This window comes from Sciurus carolinensis, chromosome 3 (genome assembly GCF_902686445.1).
Source record: "Sciurus carolinensis chromosome 3, mSciCar1.2, whole genome shotgun sequence".
NCBI classification, from domain to species: domain Eukaryota; kingdom Metazoa; phylum Chordata; class Mammalia; order Rodentia; family Sciuridae; genus Sciurus; species Sciurus carolinensis.
The window spans coordinates 112,860,760-112,884,596 of NC_062215.1; the positions used below are offsets into that span (position 1 = coordinate 112,860,760).

At 34.3% G+C, this 23,837-nt stretch overlaps 1 protein-coding gene across 2 annotated transcripts in view; it reads right to left on the reverse strand.

Annotated features, from left to right (window-relative positions):
- Kcnh7 (potassium voltage-gated channel subfamily H member 7) overlaps window positions 1-23,837 on the reverse strand; it is a 467,633-nt gene that overhangs the window by 135,571 nt on the left and 308,225 nt on the right. For both annotated transcript variants that reach the window (XM_047545449.1, XM_047545450.1), the window contains exon 3: window positions 7,525-7,680. In XM_047545449.1, coding sequence (XP_047401405.1) covers window positions 7,525-7,680 — 156 coding nt within the window. The remainder of the gene's footprint in view (window positions 1-7,524; window positions 7,681-23,837) is intronic.

Genomic DNA, 23,837 nt, shown 5'->3' on the forward strand with positions numbered 1-23,837 from the left:
AATAAAAATAACATTTTTTCTGTAGTTGTTTCATTTCAAGGGACATAAGTCATATATTTGGCTGGTCTTATATCTCCCACAGAGAATAAGTTTATGAATAACTCAATTTTCCCAAAGAAAGCTCCTTACTTTTCTTATGTAGGGCTTGTGACTCTGAAAGTAGAGATTTAAACTGAGGAATGATCCATCACTTCATTCAACATGAACAAGTCTCTGGTCTCCAGAACTTACTCAGGTTCTTCAATCATAGTCTCTATTAATGCTTTATCTTTTCTATCATGCATTTAGCACATTTTCTTGTCCTTAATCATCTCATTTTAAGGCTTTATTTTTTAAAAATCTGTACTTCTTATATTTTCACTTCACAGTTTTTTGCCGACCTGTCAGAAGGAGTTAAATTAATGGAAACTCACATCCTCTCAAAACAAATAAACCAACCAGTAACTTTTTCCCATTACTCTAACATAAGTCCTACCACTCTGGAACATGCATGCACATGTGTGCATGTTCTCATGTCTCTCTCTCTCTCTCTCTCTCTCTCTCTCTCTCTCTCTCGCTCTCGCTCTCTCTCTCTCACACACACACACACACACACACACACACACACACACAATTACATGCATTTTATTTACACAAGAAGTTAAACAGTGATTCAAGGAAAATGCCAGTTTGAAATTTGCTTTGTGTATATCATCATAAACTTCTTTGTAAACACACTTCCATTTCTGATCAGTTCAAGTGGTATGAAAGCTTGCACTGGACTGTAGGTTGAAAGTAATATTATTTTGAAGTTTAAGAAGTGTTTGCAAAAAAAAAAGGTATATTACAATTTGATCTTCCTTCCTTCCTTCCTTCCTTCCTTCCTTCCTTCCTTTCTTCCTTAATTCCTTCCTACCTATTTCTTTTCTTTCTTTCTCTCTAACAACAATGTTTGAAAGAGTAAAAATCATTATTTTACACTGGTACTAAAATAAAGGTAAGACATAATATCAAATAGTAATTGGATATATCAAAAGTTAACAAGCATTATCTCTACTTTTCTAAACTTTTCTGCTTAATTTAACAATTGATTCTTCAAATACTGACACCAAGTGAAGGGAAATATAGACCACAAAGGGACAAAAGGGTACAGTTAAAACAAATATACTGGTTGTAAACAATTGGCCTTTGAAATACTCTGGAAACAAATTTATCTGTATATTCAAACTCTCTCTAGTGTCTACTTGTGTGAGTGATAGCCTAAGTATAGGGAAACTACTTTTGTTCACAAAATGAGGAGCAGAATCTCCACTGGATTTGTCATGACTTGCACATTAAATGCCACTTTAATTGAATATAAATTTTCATAGATTATTAGCAAATTGATTATCTTCCATTTGGGAAACCAAAGTTTTCAATTTTTTTGTTTGTATTTCAGTTTTAAATGGACACATTGCTTTTTTTAAAAAAATAAATCCCTTTCTCTGCCCTGATGCAGATGTTCCCCTCTCATTTTCACTTCCATCCAATTTGATGGGCCATAAAGAAAAAATCCATCCCGTGGGAAAAATGAAAAATTTGAGGAGACAATGAAGGAACTAAAATAGGCATCCTCTCAAACGAACAATGTTATTGATATTCATTACAGAAATAAAGGCTGACATTAGCTGAAGTTTACTCCCAGGAATCATTCAATAAGGACTGAATATATTAGTGAAAAATAAAACAGAATTGAAACAGTCATCAACTTATAGGAAGAAGACTTTGAAATAAAAATAGTTTTATAGTAGTTCAATTTTGTTTCCAAACATGTCATTTGGGAGACAGATGAATTAGTGATTTTGATAAAAGTTTTCCCCAGGTGTAATATTGTTCAGGCTAAAACATTTAGAATATTGGAATCATATTAATATATTTGTCTCAATATTAGTTTTATAGAATAGTGTCTTTCTGTTATTTTGACATAACTAAGGAAGTAATTGATACTATGAAAATTAGTTTGATTTAGTATCCTACTTCTGCTTTCACTTTAGGCTTTTGAGACAATGCTTTTTGTATTACATATATTTGCTATTTGAATGTATAAAAAGTATAGAAAATACTTTTCTCAAGTACTAACATTTTGTGATGGACTTCCAGCTTTCCATAGACAATGTCACCTCCATTCCAATTTCTTCGAGGATCCTCCTCAAAATCACAGTTATCTAAGGGAGGGGGCAAAAGGTGCCATAAACCTTGCCTACAGAGTAACTAAAGAAAAGTAACTTACTACCTCCAATATACAGACAGACAGGAAAAGAAACACCCAAGACCATGCCGGCAGAATTGGCTAAAAATGCACTCTGCAAAGAAGACTCAAGGAGAATAAAAATGGAAAAAGAGGAGGACATTCCCTTTGAGTGATGAACCCCATATCAAAGAGTTCTCGATCAGGAGAAGAGTACCCACAATGAGTAAAAAAGTACTGAGAAGCAGACTGTGACAGGAATGTCAGAGCACGAGTTACTGGAGAAATAATGAAAGGGGATATAAAAAGTGCACAGCACCCCAGTAACCCAAGTCACAGAGGACTGCTAAGCAGTTGGCATCAGACTGCTTGTCAGTAACAGTTAATATACAAAAGGAAGGAATAACCTCTACTAGGCTCACAGGGCAGTCAGGTGTGGACAAGAGGGGCTTTTTCTACCTCCGCTCACTTTCAAACGTCAAGGCTATAGAAAAACCATGTCCAATAGGAAAGAACTGAAGAAATTTTCCTGAAGAGAATAGGCTGTGTCTTAGAAGTTAGGCTTAGGGAATCATTGACAAAAAGACTGGGGTGAGTACTGCAAGCATTTCAGTAGACATATGAGATCAAAACAAAATTAAGAAGTATATACACGTTATATATTTGAAAAGCTAGAAATACCACATCAAACAAAATGGGAGTAGAATTTAAAAATGCAAAATAAGCTAAATGAGTGCCTTGTCAGTAAATACATGGGAGTTATGAGGAACAATTTAGTCAACAAACAGAAGACTAAGGATATGTAGGAGCACTAAGAAATATAACGATATTGACTAAAATTGCATTGGGTCAAAGGGAGTATAGGATTTATAAGCTAATTTTATTATTTCTCGAAGTAGAGAATCAAAATATAAAAAAAAGTTGTCTGAAAAAAAGGGGAAAAGATTACAGTTATTGTGTAAGATTTCCTTAGAACCAATATGTAAATTTCACAAACTGCTTAATTCCAAATAAATGACATTATATGTTTTTCTTATAGAGATGGCCACTAGAATACAATGCAAATGTTACCACAGCAAAAGAAAAGCAAAAATTGAATAAAACAACAGCAACAAAGTGAAAAGTGAAAGAAAACATAACATAATGAAATATTTTGAGTATATTTAACATGAGATATGTTAGTACTAAGAAGCCAGGTGCAGTGGTACATTTCTGTAGTCCCAGATACTTGAGAGACTTGAGCCCAGGTGTTGGAGGCCTGCCTGGGCAATATAGTAATACCTGGTCTTCAAAAACAAAAACAAAATTAAAAAGCTGAAATATATTAGTACTGGGAAAAAATAATTTTTCGATAAAAGTAAATACCTACTGCAGTTACTATCAATTAAAGAGAAGTAGTATAAATAACAAAGAAAAACCTAACTTCCCATTACATTAAAAGGACAAAATTAAAACAAAGACTGAAAAGTACTTTTTAAAATATAACAACAAAAAAAAGATACAAGTGTCATATTTAAGAAGCCAAAAAGAAGGAAAATTATTAAACTTATAAGATAGCTTTTATTTGGAAAGTTCAACTTATAGTAATAATATAAAATTATTTATATGAATTATCTGGGCAATGTGAACATCAATGAAATAAGTAGCAGTAATACTATTAATAAAAAGTATGGGAGATAGAAATATTTAAAAAATAGAAGAATATAATGCATTTATTAAAGTCCAATGGATATCTGGAAGACAGAATATAAGTAAGAGGAAGAAAACAGCATCATGACAAGGTGGAGCTTTTAAAAGAAGATAGCAACTCTTGTACTTGGATATTCTCTAATAGCACACTCTTTTCATGTCACATTCACATTCATGAAAATTGATAAATAATGAACCACAAAGCAAGTATTATAAAATAACAAAAGGAGAAATAATGTGCACAACATTTTCTGACTCTAAGAAAGTAAAACCACAAGTTATTAACAAAAATAATGCTTTGTAAAAATAACTTTTCTACTGGAAAATTAAAAACTACCCACAGAAAAGGACTCTGGAAGTATAAACTAAGAAAACAAAGGTTCCATATATTCTAGAAAAAAATACTGAAAATATTATGTATCTGTATTGATAAGATATAGCTTATATATACTTAAAGAAAAATATTACACCTTTAAATCATATTTAAGAAATTGATTTATGAAGATAAAATAAATAGGAAAGATGCAGTAAAATAAGCTGATAAAACCTGAATTAATAACAATAAAAGCAAAATTTTGTGAGCTTAAAGACTACAATATTAAAAAATTAATAAAATTTAGTTGTTTGGAAATAAAGCCACTCATTATTAAAAATATAAATGGAGAAAATAAAGCCAAAAAACTGAGAAATTTAAAGAAGGAAATAACTGTGGAACAGAGGAAAGTTTGAAAATATAAGACTGTTTTGCAAAAGTCTATTAAAACAGATTTTACAAATCAACATTAAAAACATAATTCCAGGGAAATGAAATTTGGCAAAACCGACCCTCGTTAAAATTGATAATTTGATTAGCTCAATCTCTAGAAAGAAGAAGAAATTTGTCAAAGAGTTACTCTACAAATAAATACCAGGTCTAGATGAATTCATAGGGGAACCACACCTAACTTTTAAAGTCTGGATTATCTCCTGTTTAAATGATTCCACAGCAAAGAAATAGAGAAACTCCAATTTTTTTAATGAATTATGACATTGATACAATTACCTGAGAAATTACATATTACATGCAAAAATTACAGTCCAATTTCCTAAAAAATATTGATATAGAATCCTAAGTTAATAATAGATAAGAGAATATTGCATATTACAAAATGAATTATATCATGTCCAAATGTGGTTTCTTTCAGAGATGCAAGAATGGTTCCATGTTAGTAGCTTCACTTATAAAATACCATAGAAATAAGGAAAGAATGGTGCACTGATTACAAGAGATGCTGAAAAGCATTTGTACAAATTTGAGCATCATTCTTAATAAATGAAAATCAATGGAAACTGTTTTAAAATTACAAAGTACATGCAACTCAACTGACATGCCATCATTTGAGTGATTGGGAAACAAAAGGCATGGTAATGTTCACATTTATTTCTTTTAATGATATATTGGAAGTAATAGCACATTTAGATAAGAAAAAACTATTAGATGTACAAGAATTGGAAAGAAAAAAAACCCTCCATTTCATGTAATATATTTAAAAAACTCATTAGAGTCAATGTATATGCAACTACAAACTAAAACAATTGGCTAAGATAGTAGGATACAAATTTAACAAGTTGAAAAAATCAGCATTTTTTCATCCATTTATGTGTCGAAAGGCATCTCGGTTGGTTCCATAGTTTAGTTGCTGTGAATTGACTGCTATAAACATTGATGTGACTGCATCCCTGTGGTATATATATATATATATATGATGGAATATTTACTCAACCTTAAAGAAGAATGAAATTATGGCATGTGCTGTAAGTGGATGGAGCTGGAGAATATCATGCTAAGCAAAATAAGTCATTCCCCCAAAACCAAAAGCCAAATGTTTTCTCTGATATGCGCATGCTAATTCATAACAGAGGAGGGGGGATAGTAGGGAAGAATAGAGTCACTTTAGATTAGATAGAGGGGATTGAAGGGAGGGGAGGGTATATGGGAATAGGAAGGATAGTAGAATGAATCAGACATTATTACCTGTGTACATATATAACTATATGACCGGTGGGATTCTACATCATATACAACCAGAAGAATGAGAAATTATACTCCATTATATTTGATGTATCAAAGTGTGTTCTACTATCATGTATAACTAGTTAAAAACATTAAAAAGTTTTTAAAAAAGGAACTTTCATATATACAAAAATTATCATAAGATATCATGAAAGAGAAGATTCCATTTATTATAGCAACACAGGCACCAACAACAAAAATTTAAAGGCCAAGAAGCACAGTAACCAAATGAGAAAAAATTTTAAATACTTTTGAAAGACACGAAATTCAGACTTAAAAAGTAAGAATATATTTTATATTATTAGAATGAATGACTCAACATTATAATGACTTAAATTCTCAAGTTAATTAATAAAGTCAAGGTGAATCAAACATAAATACCAAATGAATTTTGTTCTGAATCTAGAAAAGCTGTTTATAAAGTTCATATGAAAAGTTAATGTCAATAAGCATGCTATATATCAAACAGTAATTGTATATGTAAAGCAGTGTGATTGTGAAGATAAATAACTATTGGAACAGAAAACAAGTCCAGGGATAGGCCTAAACACATAAAGAAGTACACAATAAAAGTGACATCTTAAATTACTGGTGGAAAAAAAAACCCTTTTAAATAAATGATATTAGAACAACTGAGAATTATTGATAAAAAGAAAAACACATACCTTGTACTATATACCAAAGAAAACTCAAAATGTATTGGACATTCTAAAATATGAAATTATACAAGTTCCAGTCTTAAAAAGTGAATGTATTTATTACCTTGGAGTGGTGAAGAGTTTTTTTTTTTTAATTATGAATCAAGAATTCCAAAGCAACAAAGGACAAGGTGGGTAAGTAGCTGCATCAACGCACTCCTACCCACCCAATTCTGTTGTTCAACAAACATGCAAATTAAAAACCAAATTATTTACTGGGAAAACAAAAGAGAAATGCCTAAGGTGCTTAAATATATGATCCTTATCCATAATAAGAGAAATATAAACTAAAGCTAATGGAGGTCCTTCTCACCTATAATGACTAAAAAAAATCAGTAAGACTGATTCTACTGTCAGAAATCTGGGGAATAGGACTGCTATAATGCTGGTGGTATGCAAAATGGTTCAAACCATATGGAGAGGAATTTGGGAGTAAGTCCAAAGATTACATAGCATTGACCCTTTGACTCAGGAATTAAACCTGGGAAGATTGTGAAGGTACTTTTGTATTTAAGAACATATATATATTCTTAAATATATATATATATATACACACACACACATATATATATAAAGACTACAATATTAAAAAATTAATAAATATATATATGAACAACTAATATATATAAACATAAGTACATATACACAATACAGTAGAAGATTGGCTAAATAAATTACTGTATATCCAAGTCAAATCACTTCTAAAGCAGCTGAAAAATTTCCTAAGGCACCAAAGGGTAACAACAAGTTTGACTTTCTTAAATAGATCTATATTTCTATTTTACTTCAAAAGTAAATGTATTTTGAGAACTGAATAAAAATGAAGAATATGTCCAAATTACTACAAGAACATCAAGAGCTTTATGCCTTTTACTTACGGTTTACAGTTTTGACTGGTAATATAGGGTTTACCCTCTCTGGGGAGGCAGCGTTTTCCTCATCTGTCACATATTCAAAATTAATGATGAACATCATAGCCACGCCCTCTTGGTTTTTCACTGGAATTACGTGAGTGTTACAAATGAAAGTGGACCCTAAGGAGATGAAAAATAATTGTTAGAAAAATAATTTTTAGATTAAATGCCTTCATTTTACACTATTGGTAATATTAAATTTGAGATACAATCCTACAGAACTTTCTATGTTAAATGATCACTGAAATTAAATAAAAATAATTTAATTTTCACTTCATATTTTATTGCATACATATTTACTTTATGTATGTAGAAATATACATAGTTTACAGGTTAGTTTTGTTACCTCACTTTGAAAAAACAGAGTGTAAATCTCATTAGCTTTCACAACATCACTGTAATAGTAAATATAGGGAAAAAAAGATGTATTATTTAATTTTCTAGATAAAAGTTCTTAATCTTTCCTTATATATTTGCTTTGAATCTGAACTTACATAAAGTATGAATATATAAAAGTGAAGAAAATTCATTTTGCAAAATCTTGATTTTAACACTAAACAAATTATGTCTTTTTTCCTTTAATTTCTTGTACATAGACTAGTAAATTATAGATTTTGACTCATATATGTTCCAATAATTATGTAAAATTTACAGTGCCCAATTTATTATGCTTTTATTTATTTATTTATTTTTTGAGGTGGGGGTGGTACTAGGGATTGAACTCAGAGGCACTCGACCACTGAACCACATCCCCAGCCCTATTTTGCATTTTATTTAGAGACAGGGTCTCACTGAATTGCTTAGAGCCTTGCTTTTGCTGAGGCTGGCTTTGAACTTGTGATCCTCCTGCCTCACCCTCCTGAGCCACTGGATTACGGGCATGCACCACCATGCCCAGCCATTTATTTGTTTTTTAGTAATAGAAAATAAGAACAAATTTCAGTTTATATTATTGATTTGATCCCTATTACTATGAAATATCATCACTGATCCTCAGATTTATAGAATACAGGTGAGTAATTGACTTTTTTAAAAATGATCCAACTTCTGACTGACTTCTTGGACTTCTAGTATTCTCTCAAAGCAGTTTACTCACATGCTTACTTTTGTAATATTTTCTTAAGTCATGTGATGGATATGTCAAGGTAGAAATTGGTTTGGGTTCAAAAATATGTTTAAATGAAAAATCTTCAGGAAGGGTTATTGATCTCTCAGAAAATAGTATTTTGACTGCTGTCTCTTTTTTTATAGCTTAGTTGATCTTCATGAATCTTGAGGAGAGTGATATTTCAATGTAGAGGCAAAAATAGGCTGAGAGCCAGGCTGATATGGCATTGACCTTCAGAGGCAATTGGGAGAAAGTGCCCAGGACACCTGAAGGCTGAGAACAGGAGTACTGGAGGGCAACAGAAAGATACAGGGGGAGCCCCAACATCTGCAAGGACCAGTGGGTGCTAGTAATCCAAATGATGCCCTACATATCAAAACACGTGTGAGATAAGTCTTTCCTTTCTTCTGACCCATGCGTCATGGCTCCTCCTGCTTCCTGAGCTAAGATCAAAGGCTCTTTCTGATACTACTGTAGAGTGAGGACATCACAAGGCATGGTTTTGAGGGTGGGAGATCTAATTATTATTTGTGAAACTATTTCAATGGGCAAATGTATTTTAATTTTGAAATTATTTATGAATACATTTTTAGAACACAGACACTTTATAATTTAGAAATGCTTATGTGCTAGTTATAATTCAGACTTACATATATGGCTAGTCTCCCATATTTGAAATGGAGAAGACCTTATTTATAACAGATTTCATACATTTTATATAAAGGTGGCCCTTGTTTTACAAGTGTTGGAAAATATGCTTTAAGAATGACAGGCAGCACCTTCCATCTTCAGCTATATCTTCAATTCATTTAATAAAATGGTTAGCTAGAGCACTTGTCATAGTTTCCATGGTAACAAACAGGCCGACTTTAGTAAACAGAAAATAAGCAATTTAAGACTGTTCCATTAGAACTAAATATAGAAGTGCTTCAGGCCAGGCATCACAATACACGTTGGTTAAACAGGGAGTCTGAAGAGATGTGAGAAATAGCCGTTATGTACTTTCCTAATGAACCAAAATACATATTGATTTTACTACTTAAAATAACATTTCCTAGATCATTTAGAATATCATTGTGAATTCACAGATTTGTTACTTAACAGTTTCAAATCTTTCAATATTTGGAGTACATTGCTAATTGCAAAAGAAATATAGAATACAGATTTCCGAGGAATCAATAAGTAAAGGATTAGAGGATGGAAAGCTAATAGGTCTTCCATAGAATAGAGTAATCTTGTTTTGCATGATAAAAGGGAAATCATATTTTCAACACAAATGCTTTCAAATTTACTGTCTAGTATTGAAAATCATAAAATTATATTGCTTCAGCAAAACAGTTCAGCTATATGCATTGGCACTATAGCATACTGAATAAGTGTAATTATTCTGGGATTTGCTGTCTACTATCCTGGTTTCCTACACGTTTCTATTAAACAATGTATCTCCTTTACAGTTATTGGAGAGTCACATTTACATGCTATTCACTTTTGGTTTTGAAATTTAATATCTCAATCCATCTAGTGTAGCCTGTTGGAAAGAAGACAATGAATGGAGATACATAGGACTTTGGAGAGGAGGAGAATAGAATACATTTTACAGAGCAAAATTAGTTTGGCTTGACTATTTCCACAACCTCACAGTCAAGATATTACTCTTTTAAAAGTGACATTTCCCTAAGAAGTCATCACGCATACTCCTAAATATTTTTCCTGGGTGAAAAATTGGGGACAAAAGCAATGGAAACATGATCCAGCAAGCACCAATCTATCAATGAAAAAAAAATAGAAATATTCAATATAATAGAAATATTCAATAATGTTTAAACCAGGGAACTGAACAAACATAGAAAAAAAGTTCAGAGCTTGTTAAAATTCATCTTGTATCCAAATGAAATTAATAGTGTTTACTAAGAAGCAGCATATTCACCAAAAGCAGTATACAGATTCAGTACAATCTCCATCAAAATACAAATGACATTCTTCACAGAATTAGAAAAAAACAATTCTTAAATTCATTTGAAAGAATAAGAAACTCAGAATAGACAAAGCAATACTAAGCAAGAAAAGCAAAGCAGGAGGGGCATCACAATACCTGTTCTAAAATTATACTGCAGAGTTGTAGTAACAAAAATAGCATGATATTGGCACCAAAATAGGCGTGAAGACCAATGGAACAGAATAGAAGACACAGAGAGAAGTCCACATCTCTACAATCATCTAATATTTGACAAAGTTGCCAAAAAATATATTTTAGAAAAAAGACAGCCTTTTAAACAACTGGTGCTGCAAAACCTGGGTAAGTATATGGAGACAAATGAAACTAGATCCCTGTCTCTCTCCTTGCCCAAAACTTAAGTTGAAATGGAGCAAAGACTTAGGAATTAGACCAGAGACTTTACAACTGCTGGAAGAAAACATAGGGTCAGCACTCCATCACTTTGATGTTGGCACCAACTTCTATAACAAGTACAAGAAATAAAACTGAGAATCAATAAGTGGTATGCCATCAAATGGAAAAGCTTCTGCAAAGCAAATGAAATGATTAAGAACATGAAGAGAGAATCTGCAGAATGGGAGAAAATCTTGGTCAGTTACTCCTCAGATAAAGGATTAATATTCAGAATATGAAAAGAACTCAAAAAGTTAACATCCCCCCAAAGAATTCAATAATAAATGGCCAAAAGAACTAAAAAGAAACTTCACAAAAGAAGAAACACAAATGGCCAATAAACACATGAAAAAAAATGTTCAACATCTTCTCTAACAGTCAGGGAAATGCAAATCTACACTAAGGTTTCATCTCACTCTACATCAAAAATGGCAATGTTCAAGAATACAAACAACTGTTCTTTTTCAGAATTGGTTTCCTTGTTCTAGTTCCTTGGACTTTCCAAATACATTTTAGAATCAGTTTGTCAAAATCTATAAAAAGGCTTGCTTGAATTTTTATTTGAATTACATTGAATCTGCAGATCGAATAATAAAGAATTGACATCTAACATCAAAGTTACGTTTTCCAATTCATAAATATGGATGAATCTTTCCATTTATTTAAACTTTAATTTTTCTGTCAGTGTTTTGTAGCTTTCATTAAATAGATATTGCATGATTTTTTTTTTTTTAAAGAATACAAACAAAAATAAAGGCTGACAAGGTTGTGGGGGGAAAAGGTACAACTTGCACATTGTTGGTGGGGCTGCAGACTAGTACAACCACTCTGGAAAGAACAGAGATTCGTCAAAAAACTATGTGAGCCAGCTATCCCACTCCTCTGTATGTTCCCCCAAAGAAAATCAGCATATTACAGCAATACAGTCACATCAATGTTTATAATAGCACAATTCCCAATTGCTTAATTATGGAATCAACCTAGATTTCTGTCAATAGACGAATGGATTTCTTAATTTGTGATAACATATACAATGGAGTTCTACTCAACTATAAAAAAGAATGAAATTATTGTATTTGCTGTTAAATGGATGGAACTGGAAAATATCATGTGCAGTGAAATTAGCCAAACTCAGAAACTCAAAGGTCCAATGTTTTCTCTCATGTGGGTAAGCTAGAGTAAAGTAAAGGAAGAGGAAGAATAGGATAACATAAAGAAGCAATAAAATATAAATTAATAGACAAGTGAAAGGAAGTCTAGTAGAGTAGAGGAAGGAAATGGGAAGGGGGAGGAAGTATGGGAGGGAAAGGGGAGATTATGAACTAAAATCAATTTCCATGAATGTATGAGTCTGTCAGGATGAACTCAACATCTGTGTATAACTATAGGATTCTAATGTAAGAAAGAAGCATACTTACAAGAACATTATCCATTATTTGTAAAGGTGTACATGCAATTATACTACACTAGTATTAGACAGACACGGGTTCATTTCCACATTTTTTGTCCAGAGTAAAAACAAAGTGGGAAAGGCTATTTATGGGGAACAGTGCTCATTTTAATAAAAATTTCTTAATTTTGAAAATTTTAAATGTTGCCATGGAGCCAGCCAACTGAGGGTAATCTGAATAAATTATGAAAACTATCTCTGTATTAAAACAGCATTTAAAAATATATGTAGCTGCATTTTAAAATAAAAATTTAACATTTGCTCTCTTATATCTTCCTTTGCTTCATGAATCATTTTAATTATGTATAATCTGAAGTCCTTTTCTGATATTTCTTCTACCATACTGTCACTGGATTCTATTTGTGTACAATGAATCTAAATATTTCTGTAAAAATAAAAAATATTTTAATTAAAAAAAAAGTTAGGACTTCTTTCAAGCTGCTTTGAAGGTATTTTATTCTATTGTCTATGGTATGCTTTTACAAGGCATTCTGTGCTCAGCAGACAAGCCAGCATAACTGGAATCATATGGGGTTTCGGGGTCCGGTCGGGTAGGGAGAGAGTGTACGTCAGTCAAAGGGAAATCAGAGAGCCACAGCATGCAGGTGAAGGTATGGATGTGGAACTTTTCTCTCAAAAGACAGGCACTGGAGAGTTTTATTCAAATGTTGGCATCATTTGACTTAAAACTACTACTCATGTTTGTGCAAAGAAGAGGTTATAGGGGAGGCCAGGCTAGAAGCAAGAAAGGCACTTAGAAAAAGAATGAAATAGGATTGGTCAGCAGTCTAGTGGTTTGAACTAGGGTGATGTGACTGCCGGTGATGTGGAGGGGTCTGTTGTTAAGAGGCATTGAAGGTAGCACTGATAGATTGAATGGGATGTGACAGGATGAGAGGGATCACAGCGGTATTTGAAGAACTAGAAGAATGGAGATATCATGTTTTTAAACCTGGCAGAGTGTGGCAGTAGGTAGATTTGGAGATTGTGTATATCCATAGGTTTCGAGTATGTTAACTTTGAGCTTACTTATTAGATATCTAAACGGAGATGTCGAGAAGACAGGATATAGAAGACCACAGTTCAGTTCAGAGCAGTGCAGTTTAGTTCGGTTCAGTTCGGGGTTTATTCTAAGCCACGGATGTGAATTTGGTAGTCGTTGGGAAATTGATTAGATTTAAAGGCTGCATAAGTTTGCTTAAGGAATAAATATCGATAGAGAAGTTTGTGACCTGACCCCAGAGGTACTGCAGAAGCAAATGGGAGACAAAGAAGAACCTAAAAGACTGTGGAGGAGCTGACAGTGAGGGAGAGAAAAATCAAGACTGGTGTACCAGGGGCTAAGATAAAGAAGTATTTCAAAAGGATTATGATAAACTGAATAAATCTTGTAGACAGGCATTGTGAGAACTAAGAAAATATCATGGATTCCCAGGTAACATCCTCAAGATATATTTTGGCAGAAGAGTAGCTATGAAACTGCTTGGAATGCATTCAAGAATGAATGAAAATACAGGACACAGACATAGTTATAGAAAATTCTTTTGAAATGTTTAAATAGATGAACTCAAACATGGAATGGTAGCTGAAAAAAGATGCCAAAGTTATGAGATCTTGTTTTTTTTTGTAAGCTAGAGATTTTGCAGCATATTTATAGACATACATAAAATATATTTATTCCAAATTTTGTTTGCATAAATTCTCAGTATTAGTAAGGCTCAAGAAAAGTCTAATTCCAATCATGACATAGTAATCTTCTTATTTTTGCTACCTTTAGAAAAATGAACCTCATGTTTATGTCAATTGATTTTCCATAATATCTGTATGTAGCCTATTGCTTAAGGGCACAAACTCTCCATCACTCTTCCTAAATCTGAGTCCTGGCTCCATTCTTTACCTCTGAGTAAAACTCCAGCTGTTTACTAAATGTCAAAGCCTCTCAGTTTACTCATCTGTACATTGGGGATAATCCCTATTTATAGAATTTTTCTGGGATCAAATGAGTTAATATTGTGTAGTACAGTATTAGGAGATTCGTTTTTTCACTGATATGCTATTACAATAGATTTTAGGGAACAAAAGTGAGAATAACCTTCTTTCACCACACACATGCAGATTTATGAATGAAATCTACTGAAACTTTACATCAGGGATATGAAACAGCCTGGCAGTGGAACGGAGAGTGGTTGAGGGGAGTAAGGAAGAGAGTTCTTCAGAAAGGACCAGCAATTGCTGTTTTCCTCACCTCAGTAGCTTCCACCTTCCGAGGACAGACCTAACGGAGGGACTGTGAAAGGCCTACCCCAAGACCTGCAAAATGTGCTCCCTGCAGGTGGGACACTGAGCACAGATATTTACAAGATACTGTGAATGAACACCTGGTATTTTGTGGGCAAGGTACCTCAACCCTGAAGATGTATAGAGTGGAGAAATGCAGGGAGATTGTAATTAGCTTAAGACCATGCCAGTGTCATGCTCTGCATGACCCATGCATTGGACCCCAAGAGCCACCATGGGATCAGAGGCCAAGAGACTCCAGAGTAAGATTCAGTTGGTAAAACACCTGATGACAAGGGCAAAAGAAAGGAATTGGAAAGGAATCATGGAGAGAAGGGATAGCATGGGGAACAAGGAACCTGAAAGGAAGAAGGGTCCCAGTAGGGCACCTGAAGTCTATCCAAGAGACTAGGAGAGACAACATCAGCTCTGGCCATCTGCTAGACCTCAGAGAGGGCCCGCAGGCTGGCCAGGCTCCATAACCATTCTTCCCTCTCACTTTTTATTTGCAGGGCAGCAATTAGCAACCAGCTCATGGAGAGTTGGGGAAGGGTAGACAGTTGAGGCTCACTGCCCACTGTGGTCTGACCTGAAGCAGGTTGGAAGTTGTACCTTTATTACTGAGGCTGTTTTTTTAACAGAAAGTGATCAGAAATATTTATTACCTGACAGTGATTCAACAAAAGAAAAGTCTTCCAAATCATCCTCTAAACACAATAGTCAATTACCCGCAGTGAGCAAAGTTCATGGGATGGTGAAGAAATAAAGTAGACTGCATTTTGATCACAGTGGAAGCTTCACACTGTTCAGCAGAACTCATACCCGGGTAAGGCTTTTAGAAAAGTATTTGGCATGGAGTGAAACTTGATGATGTGAGCTATTATTTTTTGCCTATTGTTGAAGGGTCTCCAGAGGGCAAGGTAACTCTCAATGCTCTGTGTGTAGTTTCCTCCAACCCTTTACCATTCTTAAAACCACAGAGCACAAGAGCGTGCTGTTTAGTTATCTTTTGGGGCACCAAGTAGAGATTATTCCCTTCTGAGCTGATCAGTTTAGTGAATGCTTGGCAGTTTTTATTCCTTTCTTTCTAGTAGACTGGAAGGCCCTTTGAAGATTAAAAATATCATTAGAGACCTGCCCTAGAAAAAAAAAAAAAAAAAAAAGCACACCGCAACCTCAGAATACAAAGGCCTCATCCAAGAGGCAACAATGCTTATCTTGAATAGAAAGGACTGTTAGAAAAGCAAAGGGACTATTTCACTTCCTAGAAGGAGAAAGTTACCCAGCCATGAATGACTTATGATGAAGCCAGGCAGGGGCACAGGTGAGAAACAAGCAAAATCTGCACTTGTCATTTATGTATCTGATATTTATTTTTATTTATTTATCTCAGCATCTCTTTAGTCTTCTACTGCTCCCTCCAGGCCTCCAAGGTGAAATATTATAGACTGTGTCTTATCTAAAAGTAGGACCATGGAAAATATGTATTTCATACAAAAGGGGAGCAGTGACAAATGAGACAACCTAATGCAGAACTCTAATGCAGCTTCCATGAGAAGAACAATTTTGGTTATGTAGTTAAGGCCTTCCAGACCTCCCTCAAACCAAACCTTACAAATAAAATTCCTAAGATCAATGTTGCCATTGAGCAAGTTGAAACACTGGAAGAACAGGAGAGGGCATGGTGAAGTCCAGGAATAGAACTAGAAGAAATATCTGACTGGAGAATTTACTTGACATCACTTACCATCTCTCTCTCTATTTTTTGGCAGTTCTTTTCATACTCCTTATAAAGGAAGCAGACTAAGAAGATACTTCTCTCTCTTTTATAATCCACTTCAAGAATTCATCACAATATTTTTCAAGTATTAGAGCAATGAAAGTATTCCACTTTACAGTATATTCATAACTAGCCCATAAATTCTGCAAAGACAACATATCATCAATCTATGCAAATAGCCTTCAGCACATAAGGGGAGCTCAATAAATATTTGCCTAGCTAAAACCTCCCTCTAATTTTCCCTGACAGAGAAATAGTTCATAGAAAGAGGTTCATAGGTGGTATTTCACTCAGATATGTGTTGCTGTGACCAAGAGACACGACAAGAACAATGTATAGAAGGAAAAGTTTATTTTGGCTCATATTTTCAGAGATTCAGTTGTCCATGGTTGGCTGACTTCATAGCTACAGGCCAGAGGTGATAGACCATCATGGTGGAAGGGCATGGTGGAAGAAAGCAGAAGGGGTCATGGTAACCAGGAAGTTGAGAGAGCTCAGGTCACCAAGGACAAAATATGAACCTCAAAGTCATGCTCCCAGTGACCTACTTTCTCCCATCACACGTTAGTTTCCACCCAGTTAATCCATATCAGTGGTTTAATTCACTGATTATGTTATAGCTCTCATAGTCTAATCATTTTGCTTCTGAAAATTCTTGCATTGTCTCACACACATGAGCTTTTGGGAGATACCTTATATCTAAACTATAACCCAAGGGAACCTTCGACCTGACCAGAATAGTGTATGTGACTGTGATGGTTAATAGCCTGTAGTATATGAAAAGTTGAACTTCAAAGTTAAAGAGAAACTTGGAGTCTAAACATGACAACTCCTCTGTGTTTTGACTTCTTTCTCTGTGCATTCAGGACAATTGTATCTATCTTTAAAGTGTTGAACAATAAGTGAGAGGTTGCCTTCTGAGTGCAGTATGTAGCTCAAAGTGTATCTGCAATACAAGAAAGGCCATGAGGATGGAATGTTGTAATAGAATGTCTGGAGGTATAGAAATGAAGATGCCCATAGAGTGATTGTGATAAGAGTCCAGGAAACACTGTGCTTATATTCTTAAAGCTAAGGAAGAATAGATTTAGAGAAGAAATGCTGGTAAAATTTAAAAAAATTTCACTTTCATAACTGAGTAATCAGAACCTACTATGTGCCAGGTACTGTTGTAGCACCAGGGGTTCACCAGAGAATAAAATGGTCTTAGATCCTTTCCATCCTATGATTTATAATATTGTGGAGATGGGGGAGAGAAAATAAATGTAAAAATACATAGTAGACTAAATGTTGATAGTATTATAGAAAGTCATTGAGAAAATAAAGAGGATAATGAGTGTTCAGAGTAGGAGAAAGTTTGTAACTTTTAATAGAATGGGAAAGGACTTTTGAGGGGATCACATTTTGGTAAAGAATTGAGGGGAAAAAAAGGAGTGAGTCATAAGGATATCTGGGGGAAGGGTAACATGTGTAAAGACTCTTATGAACTGAACTATGTGCCCCAGAATTCATATGTGGAAACTCCTTCTCATATGACTGTATTTGGAGATGGGATCTTTAAGGAAATGAGTAAGGTTACATGAGGTCATAAGAGCAGAATCTTATTCAATTGGCTTTGTTCTCATAAGAAGAGGAAGAGACATTGGAAGCACATCTGCATAAGAGGAATGACCATGGGAGATCTCAACCCAAAGGCAGTATCTGCCAACAAGGAAGAGAATCCTCTCCTGAAACAGCCCTGGTGCACCTTGGTTTTGGACTTCCAGCCTCCAGAACTGTAAGAAAACACATTTGTTTAAGCCAGAGTCTGTCTGTGTTTTGCTCCTGCAATTGAAATAGATTACAACTGGCCCGGAGGCTGGAGCATGTCACGGCAGGTGGTCAGTGTGGCTGAGGGGTAAAGGGTTAGGGATGGCTGCAGGAGGGGTGACAGAGCAGGCAAGTGTGGAGGGCGATAGGAGAAGCACTGCTTTGTGGACGCTGTAATGACATGGATTGACAACAGGCATCCCTTGATGGGTGAGCATGGCAGTGATAGGCTCTGGCACACACTTTCAGAGGATCACCTTGGTGTCATAAAGACAAGGACACATGTGAAGTTGTTAAGTAACTTGGTTTTAATAGACCAATAGTATACTAGAATACATAATATTAAGTGGGAAGTGAGGGATGAGGCTTGGGTGGTAGAAGCTCTTGTCCTGACTGCCTTTCATGTCCTGGGAATTCATTGGTGTTAGGGATGTGGCAAGTTGTCTGAAGCAGAGGTGTGTCTTAAGGAGTATTTTTGTGTACAGTGCATTCAGATATGGACTGTGGTAGGTATTAGTGGTGTCTTAGAGAAGAGAAATACACTCAAAGATAAAGGAGCTGTTTATTTGATTGAAGAGATAGAGGTACATTTGGAAAGATTATTTAATAACTTTTGCACAATATTATATCAACAAGAATAAATGGAATAGCCAGTTCAAATGAGCACATATGGTCTCTTTAGTCTGATGGATTGACTCAAACTGTACTGCTGTGGGAGGCACAAGGCCATCAATAAAACAGTTGGTCATTCCTCTTATTTTACCTCTAACCTGATTAAGTCCAAAGGAGCCTACTGAAAACAAATAAGACAAACTCATGTGAGTTAATAAAAATGGCTTATATAGAAGCATTATAAGAAGAGGACTAAGCTACAAATAGTTGGCAGAGGATCTGATAACACAATAATTCTAAAGAAACATCTTCAGCTTAATCATCACCTACAGATAGATTTAACATATAATCACAAAAATAATTTAATCATAGCAATCATTAACATATTTGAGTAGCTGACACCCCAATAGAGAAACATGAAACTAGAATTATCCTTTCAGAATATCCAGGCGACATTGTATGTATTTCCTGTCATTTGAAAAATGAACTAATCTAATTTGCACAAACCTGGTAGTCACATTCATGTTCTGCTATGTAGTAGTAAGTGTCTGAGATGTCAACAGCATGAATGATTTATTTTTAATTACATCTTATTTTAAAATACTTAAAATATTCAGAAATGGTAGGGCAGTGTCTTTGAGTAGTAAATTTATTAGATGTGTAGTCCATAGGATTGGACAGACCTGAGTCTACTGTTATTAAGACCTTGGGCAGGTTTCTTAATCTCTTCAAGACACAGCTTCCTCATTTTCCAAATGAGGAAATGGAAGAGTATCCTATACCATAGTGTTGCTGGGAAGGTGAAATGAGAATATATTTAAAGTACTCAGCAAGGAGTTCGGCAGGTAGGAAATGAAGAAAGAAATAAATGGGTGTGACTATTATTAACTGGGGTGAGGAAAATCTGTTTCTTAACTTGAAATCATGATAAGTTTTTTTCAAAGATTCAATGATGTAATGGAATTATTCCCTCTTAGGAAACTTCAGAGATGAACTCATCTCGTTAGTTCCCTTGGCTTCAGATGAGCAGGTGCATCAAAAAGCAATTTGAATGGAGGCAGGGACTTGGTAGAGGAAAAACCCTTTTGTTATCTAATATCTAAAATATGTCTCCTTAACTCTGCAGTGACAAGGCCCTTGGTTCTTGGTTTATTTCTTTGATTTCTTCTGTCCTATGAATTGTCCCATTGCTTGTAAAATGTATACCAGGTAACTTTTATGAGAGCAAATTTAGGTTTTTTTTGTTTGTTTTTGTTTTTTGGAAAACTTCATAGTTGTTAGAATCTGGCATACAGAAGAAATGTGTGAAACCATTTTTATTTCTGGATTTCTAGGAGTAATCAGCATTTGAAAGTACATTTTAGGAACAAGGGTAATGTTAATGGCTGCCATTTTTTGGTGCTAACCACTGTTCTCAAGACTTCACATGCCTTAATGTAATTTGCATCCTAACAAAAACTTAAGGATGATGGTACCATTTTCATCCTCATTGTACAGATGTTAAGATACCCATGCATACAGTCTTTCATCTCCCTTGGTCTTGGGATACTTTGTCTCCTTCCTGGGATAGAAGGTTTGGATTCCAATTCCTTTGTCATCAACTGTATTCAAAAGAGACTTTTATCTATTATAAGTGATGACTTGAGAATTGAACTCTTTTTATTTATTTCTCTCAATTTTGCACACATCTGCAGCACCCCCAGCTTGGGCAGAATTCTTTTCTATTACCTGAGAAGCAGAAGGCACTCTCTACTTGCACAGAAGCACATTTCATCTTAGAACATTTGGTCTTATAGTGGATTCTGACCATTTTCATCTACCTTCTTTTTTATCAGCTTGGAGTCTTCCAAGAATAAGGTACACTACTCTGCTCCCTGAATGCTTACATGTCATAACCAGAACTATTAACAACCACATAACCCACCCCACAACTATTAACAACCACATAATCACATTGTGGCTGCTACTATTTTCTGATGTGTTCTATGTGCCAGGTGCTTCTCATGAGAAAACTATCACACAAGGTTTTTAAGTAAATATTGGAACCAGGGTTTGAACTCAGATCTGTCCTGGTTCATTCTTTATCCTGCATCTATAATTCTCAAAGAATGAGATGTCAATAGATGCTATTGGAAAGGGATTTCTATAACTAATCTAAAGGAAATTTTCTTCTCTAGAGGGTACTCAGTGCACATTAATGATATTAGAGATTTGGGGAAATTTTGTAAAAACAAGTAAATTCCCTTTGCACAATGCAGCTTTTCCCAAATTTATTTGACTCTTAAATCCTAGTTTAGATAAATTCATAACATCTAGCTCCTTGGAATATGAATGGAAAATGTAAATTGTGTCACTCTTACTGTTTTAAAGACACCCTTCTGAGAGGGAAGAGAGTAAATATCATAAGTTACCTAGATGCTTACTGGATACGGAGGAACTAGAGTGAACAAAGGATGGATCAAGAGAGAAAAGAAAATGCCAAAGGCAGGGTCACCTATTCAATAGATTTTGAATGGTTTTGGTTCTAGTCTGAGCTCTCAGAAATTCAATGAAAACAGTATTGTCATATATGATCACAAATATTGCACAATGATTTCTTATAAATTTGTTCTACGTTTAAAGGATATTGCTAAAGAAAATACTAGAGTTTTTCACATCCCAAGACCATAGCAAAGATCAGGTTTTATAACAAAAAAAATCTTAATTCAATAATCCATAAATATCCTGCAGCAGAAATTGCATGAGATAGCTGTAACGTCAACAAAAAATATGTTCACTTTGTTTCATCAGGAGTCACTCCCTTTCATTCAGAAAATGTGAGTATATGTGAATTTATAATTATTATTGACTATCATTCCTTTCCATTGACACATTTTCTGTTAACATTTATCCTCAGCTGTTAGGTTCTTCCCATACTTAAAATTGATTATTGATAAAAGCAAATTTAGCTCTTTTTGTATATGAGATAAACCATGGAAAAATTATTTGGTGGTTGAATTTATAAAGAAATGTCTCACACCATGTCTCTTCCATAAGTCAGATTTCTCCTAAGATGGATTATTACTATTTCCCACTTCTCAGTCCTAGTTCCTGTTCAAGTTTGGAAGTTTTGGTATTGAATAAGTATATCAAGAAATATGAGTTTTAGAATAAACTGGGATGACTTATGGTGCTCTACTCAGTCTCCTGGAAAACCAAGTCAACATTTAAGATCAGCAATTTTTGGCCATATTTATGACCATTTTTAATACCTTGTATTTTTTATGCCCAAGTATATATTTGTGTCTTTGGTTCCACATTTTTTTCACAAGGTATACTCATGTTACCAAGCCTCAAATATACTTAAAACAGGATCACATGATTAAATAGTCATTTGTTCATATTTCAGTAACACTGAACTGACTGAGCTGACTCAGAATATGAGGAAATTTGCTTATCACTATGATACATGTATAGGATTGGTAAAGTCAAAGCACAGTGAGAATCCTTGGGCCAGCTACCCACTGTATGGATGTCATTGCTAACTGAGTCAATATATGGACATGTACAAGGCATACTCTGTCTTTGGGATGTGTGTGATTGTTGAATGGTTCCACACGTTTTTTCCTCACAATCCTTGCAAATTTGGAGCAGGGAACAAAGTTACAAAATAATAAGAACACATCTCAGGATGAATAAAGGCAACTTAAAATACAAACTAATAAATTTTAATAATTTTAATATATTTATATATTATATATTATTTAATTTGATTTAATATATTACATATATTTAATTTATTTATTATAATTTAAAATATATATTAATATATTAATATATATTTAAAATTGATAATATTTAGCAATAATGTTACAATGTACTGCACCAAAAATTATAGGGGTTACAAACATGATTGAAAACAGAGGTATTTTATCAAAAGAAGAAAACATTCTTGGAAGTGTGATGAATTGTCTGAGGAGAGGAAAATAACTCCTCTCAGAGAAATGGAAAGTTTCATGGACGCATCATTGGTTTGGGTCTTAAATGACTGTGACATGTAGAATTTTAGAGAAGCATCTCAGGCTGAGGGATAGTGTGACCATGAAGAAATGTGGTGCCTCTAGGGCCAAAGGAGTACCCTGGGACAACCAATTTAATTGTCCCCATGCCCAATATTTCTGGTTTTTATACTAGCTTTTATTAAACAATTGCTTTGTGCCAGTTATTACGCTGCATCTTTTACATGCTTTATTTTATGGAATCCTCATGAGAATCTTAAGGAAATAGGTACAATTTTAAAAATCACCACTTCATAGAAGAACTCTGTGGCGAAAAGAATATGAAATTTCCCCCAAACCACACAGCTCATCTTTTGGGGAGAGGGGATTCTGTTCTAGGTGGTCTAATGAATGCCAATGTCTTCACACAACTGAGTGAAGCCTTTATTTCTATCTATGTGGGTGATGTGCAGAGCTCTGCATTCTTCCATGCTTCCACTTCAGTACACATCTTAAGTATTCCACTTCACACTACAGAGGAAAAGGCATGTGTTAAAAAGATAAATGAATCATCAAAAGTGGCTCAGGCCTTTTGTGATTGTTCCTTGCGATGGGTACAGGTCTTGTTAAAGTTACCATTAGGTTCTTTGGGTATGTCAGGTACAAATATATGGAAGCATAAAAAGGTGAAAGTGAAGGTAAATCTTTTGGTGTCTTGGACTTCTTTTCCTCTCACAAAAGTTCTTATGCCGTTTGATCCCTGTAACTTGCAATTGTTAGTTTTTATTTTTTATGCCTATATTGATTTTAAAGAATTAGCAGAGGAGCATAAAAGATGTCCTGAAAAACAAGTGACAACAGAGCCTTTTCTTCCC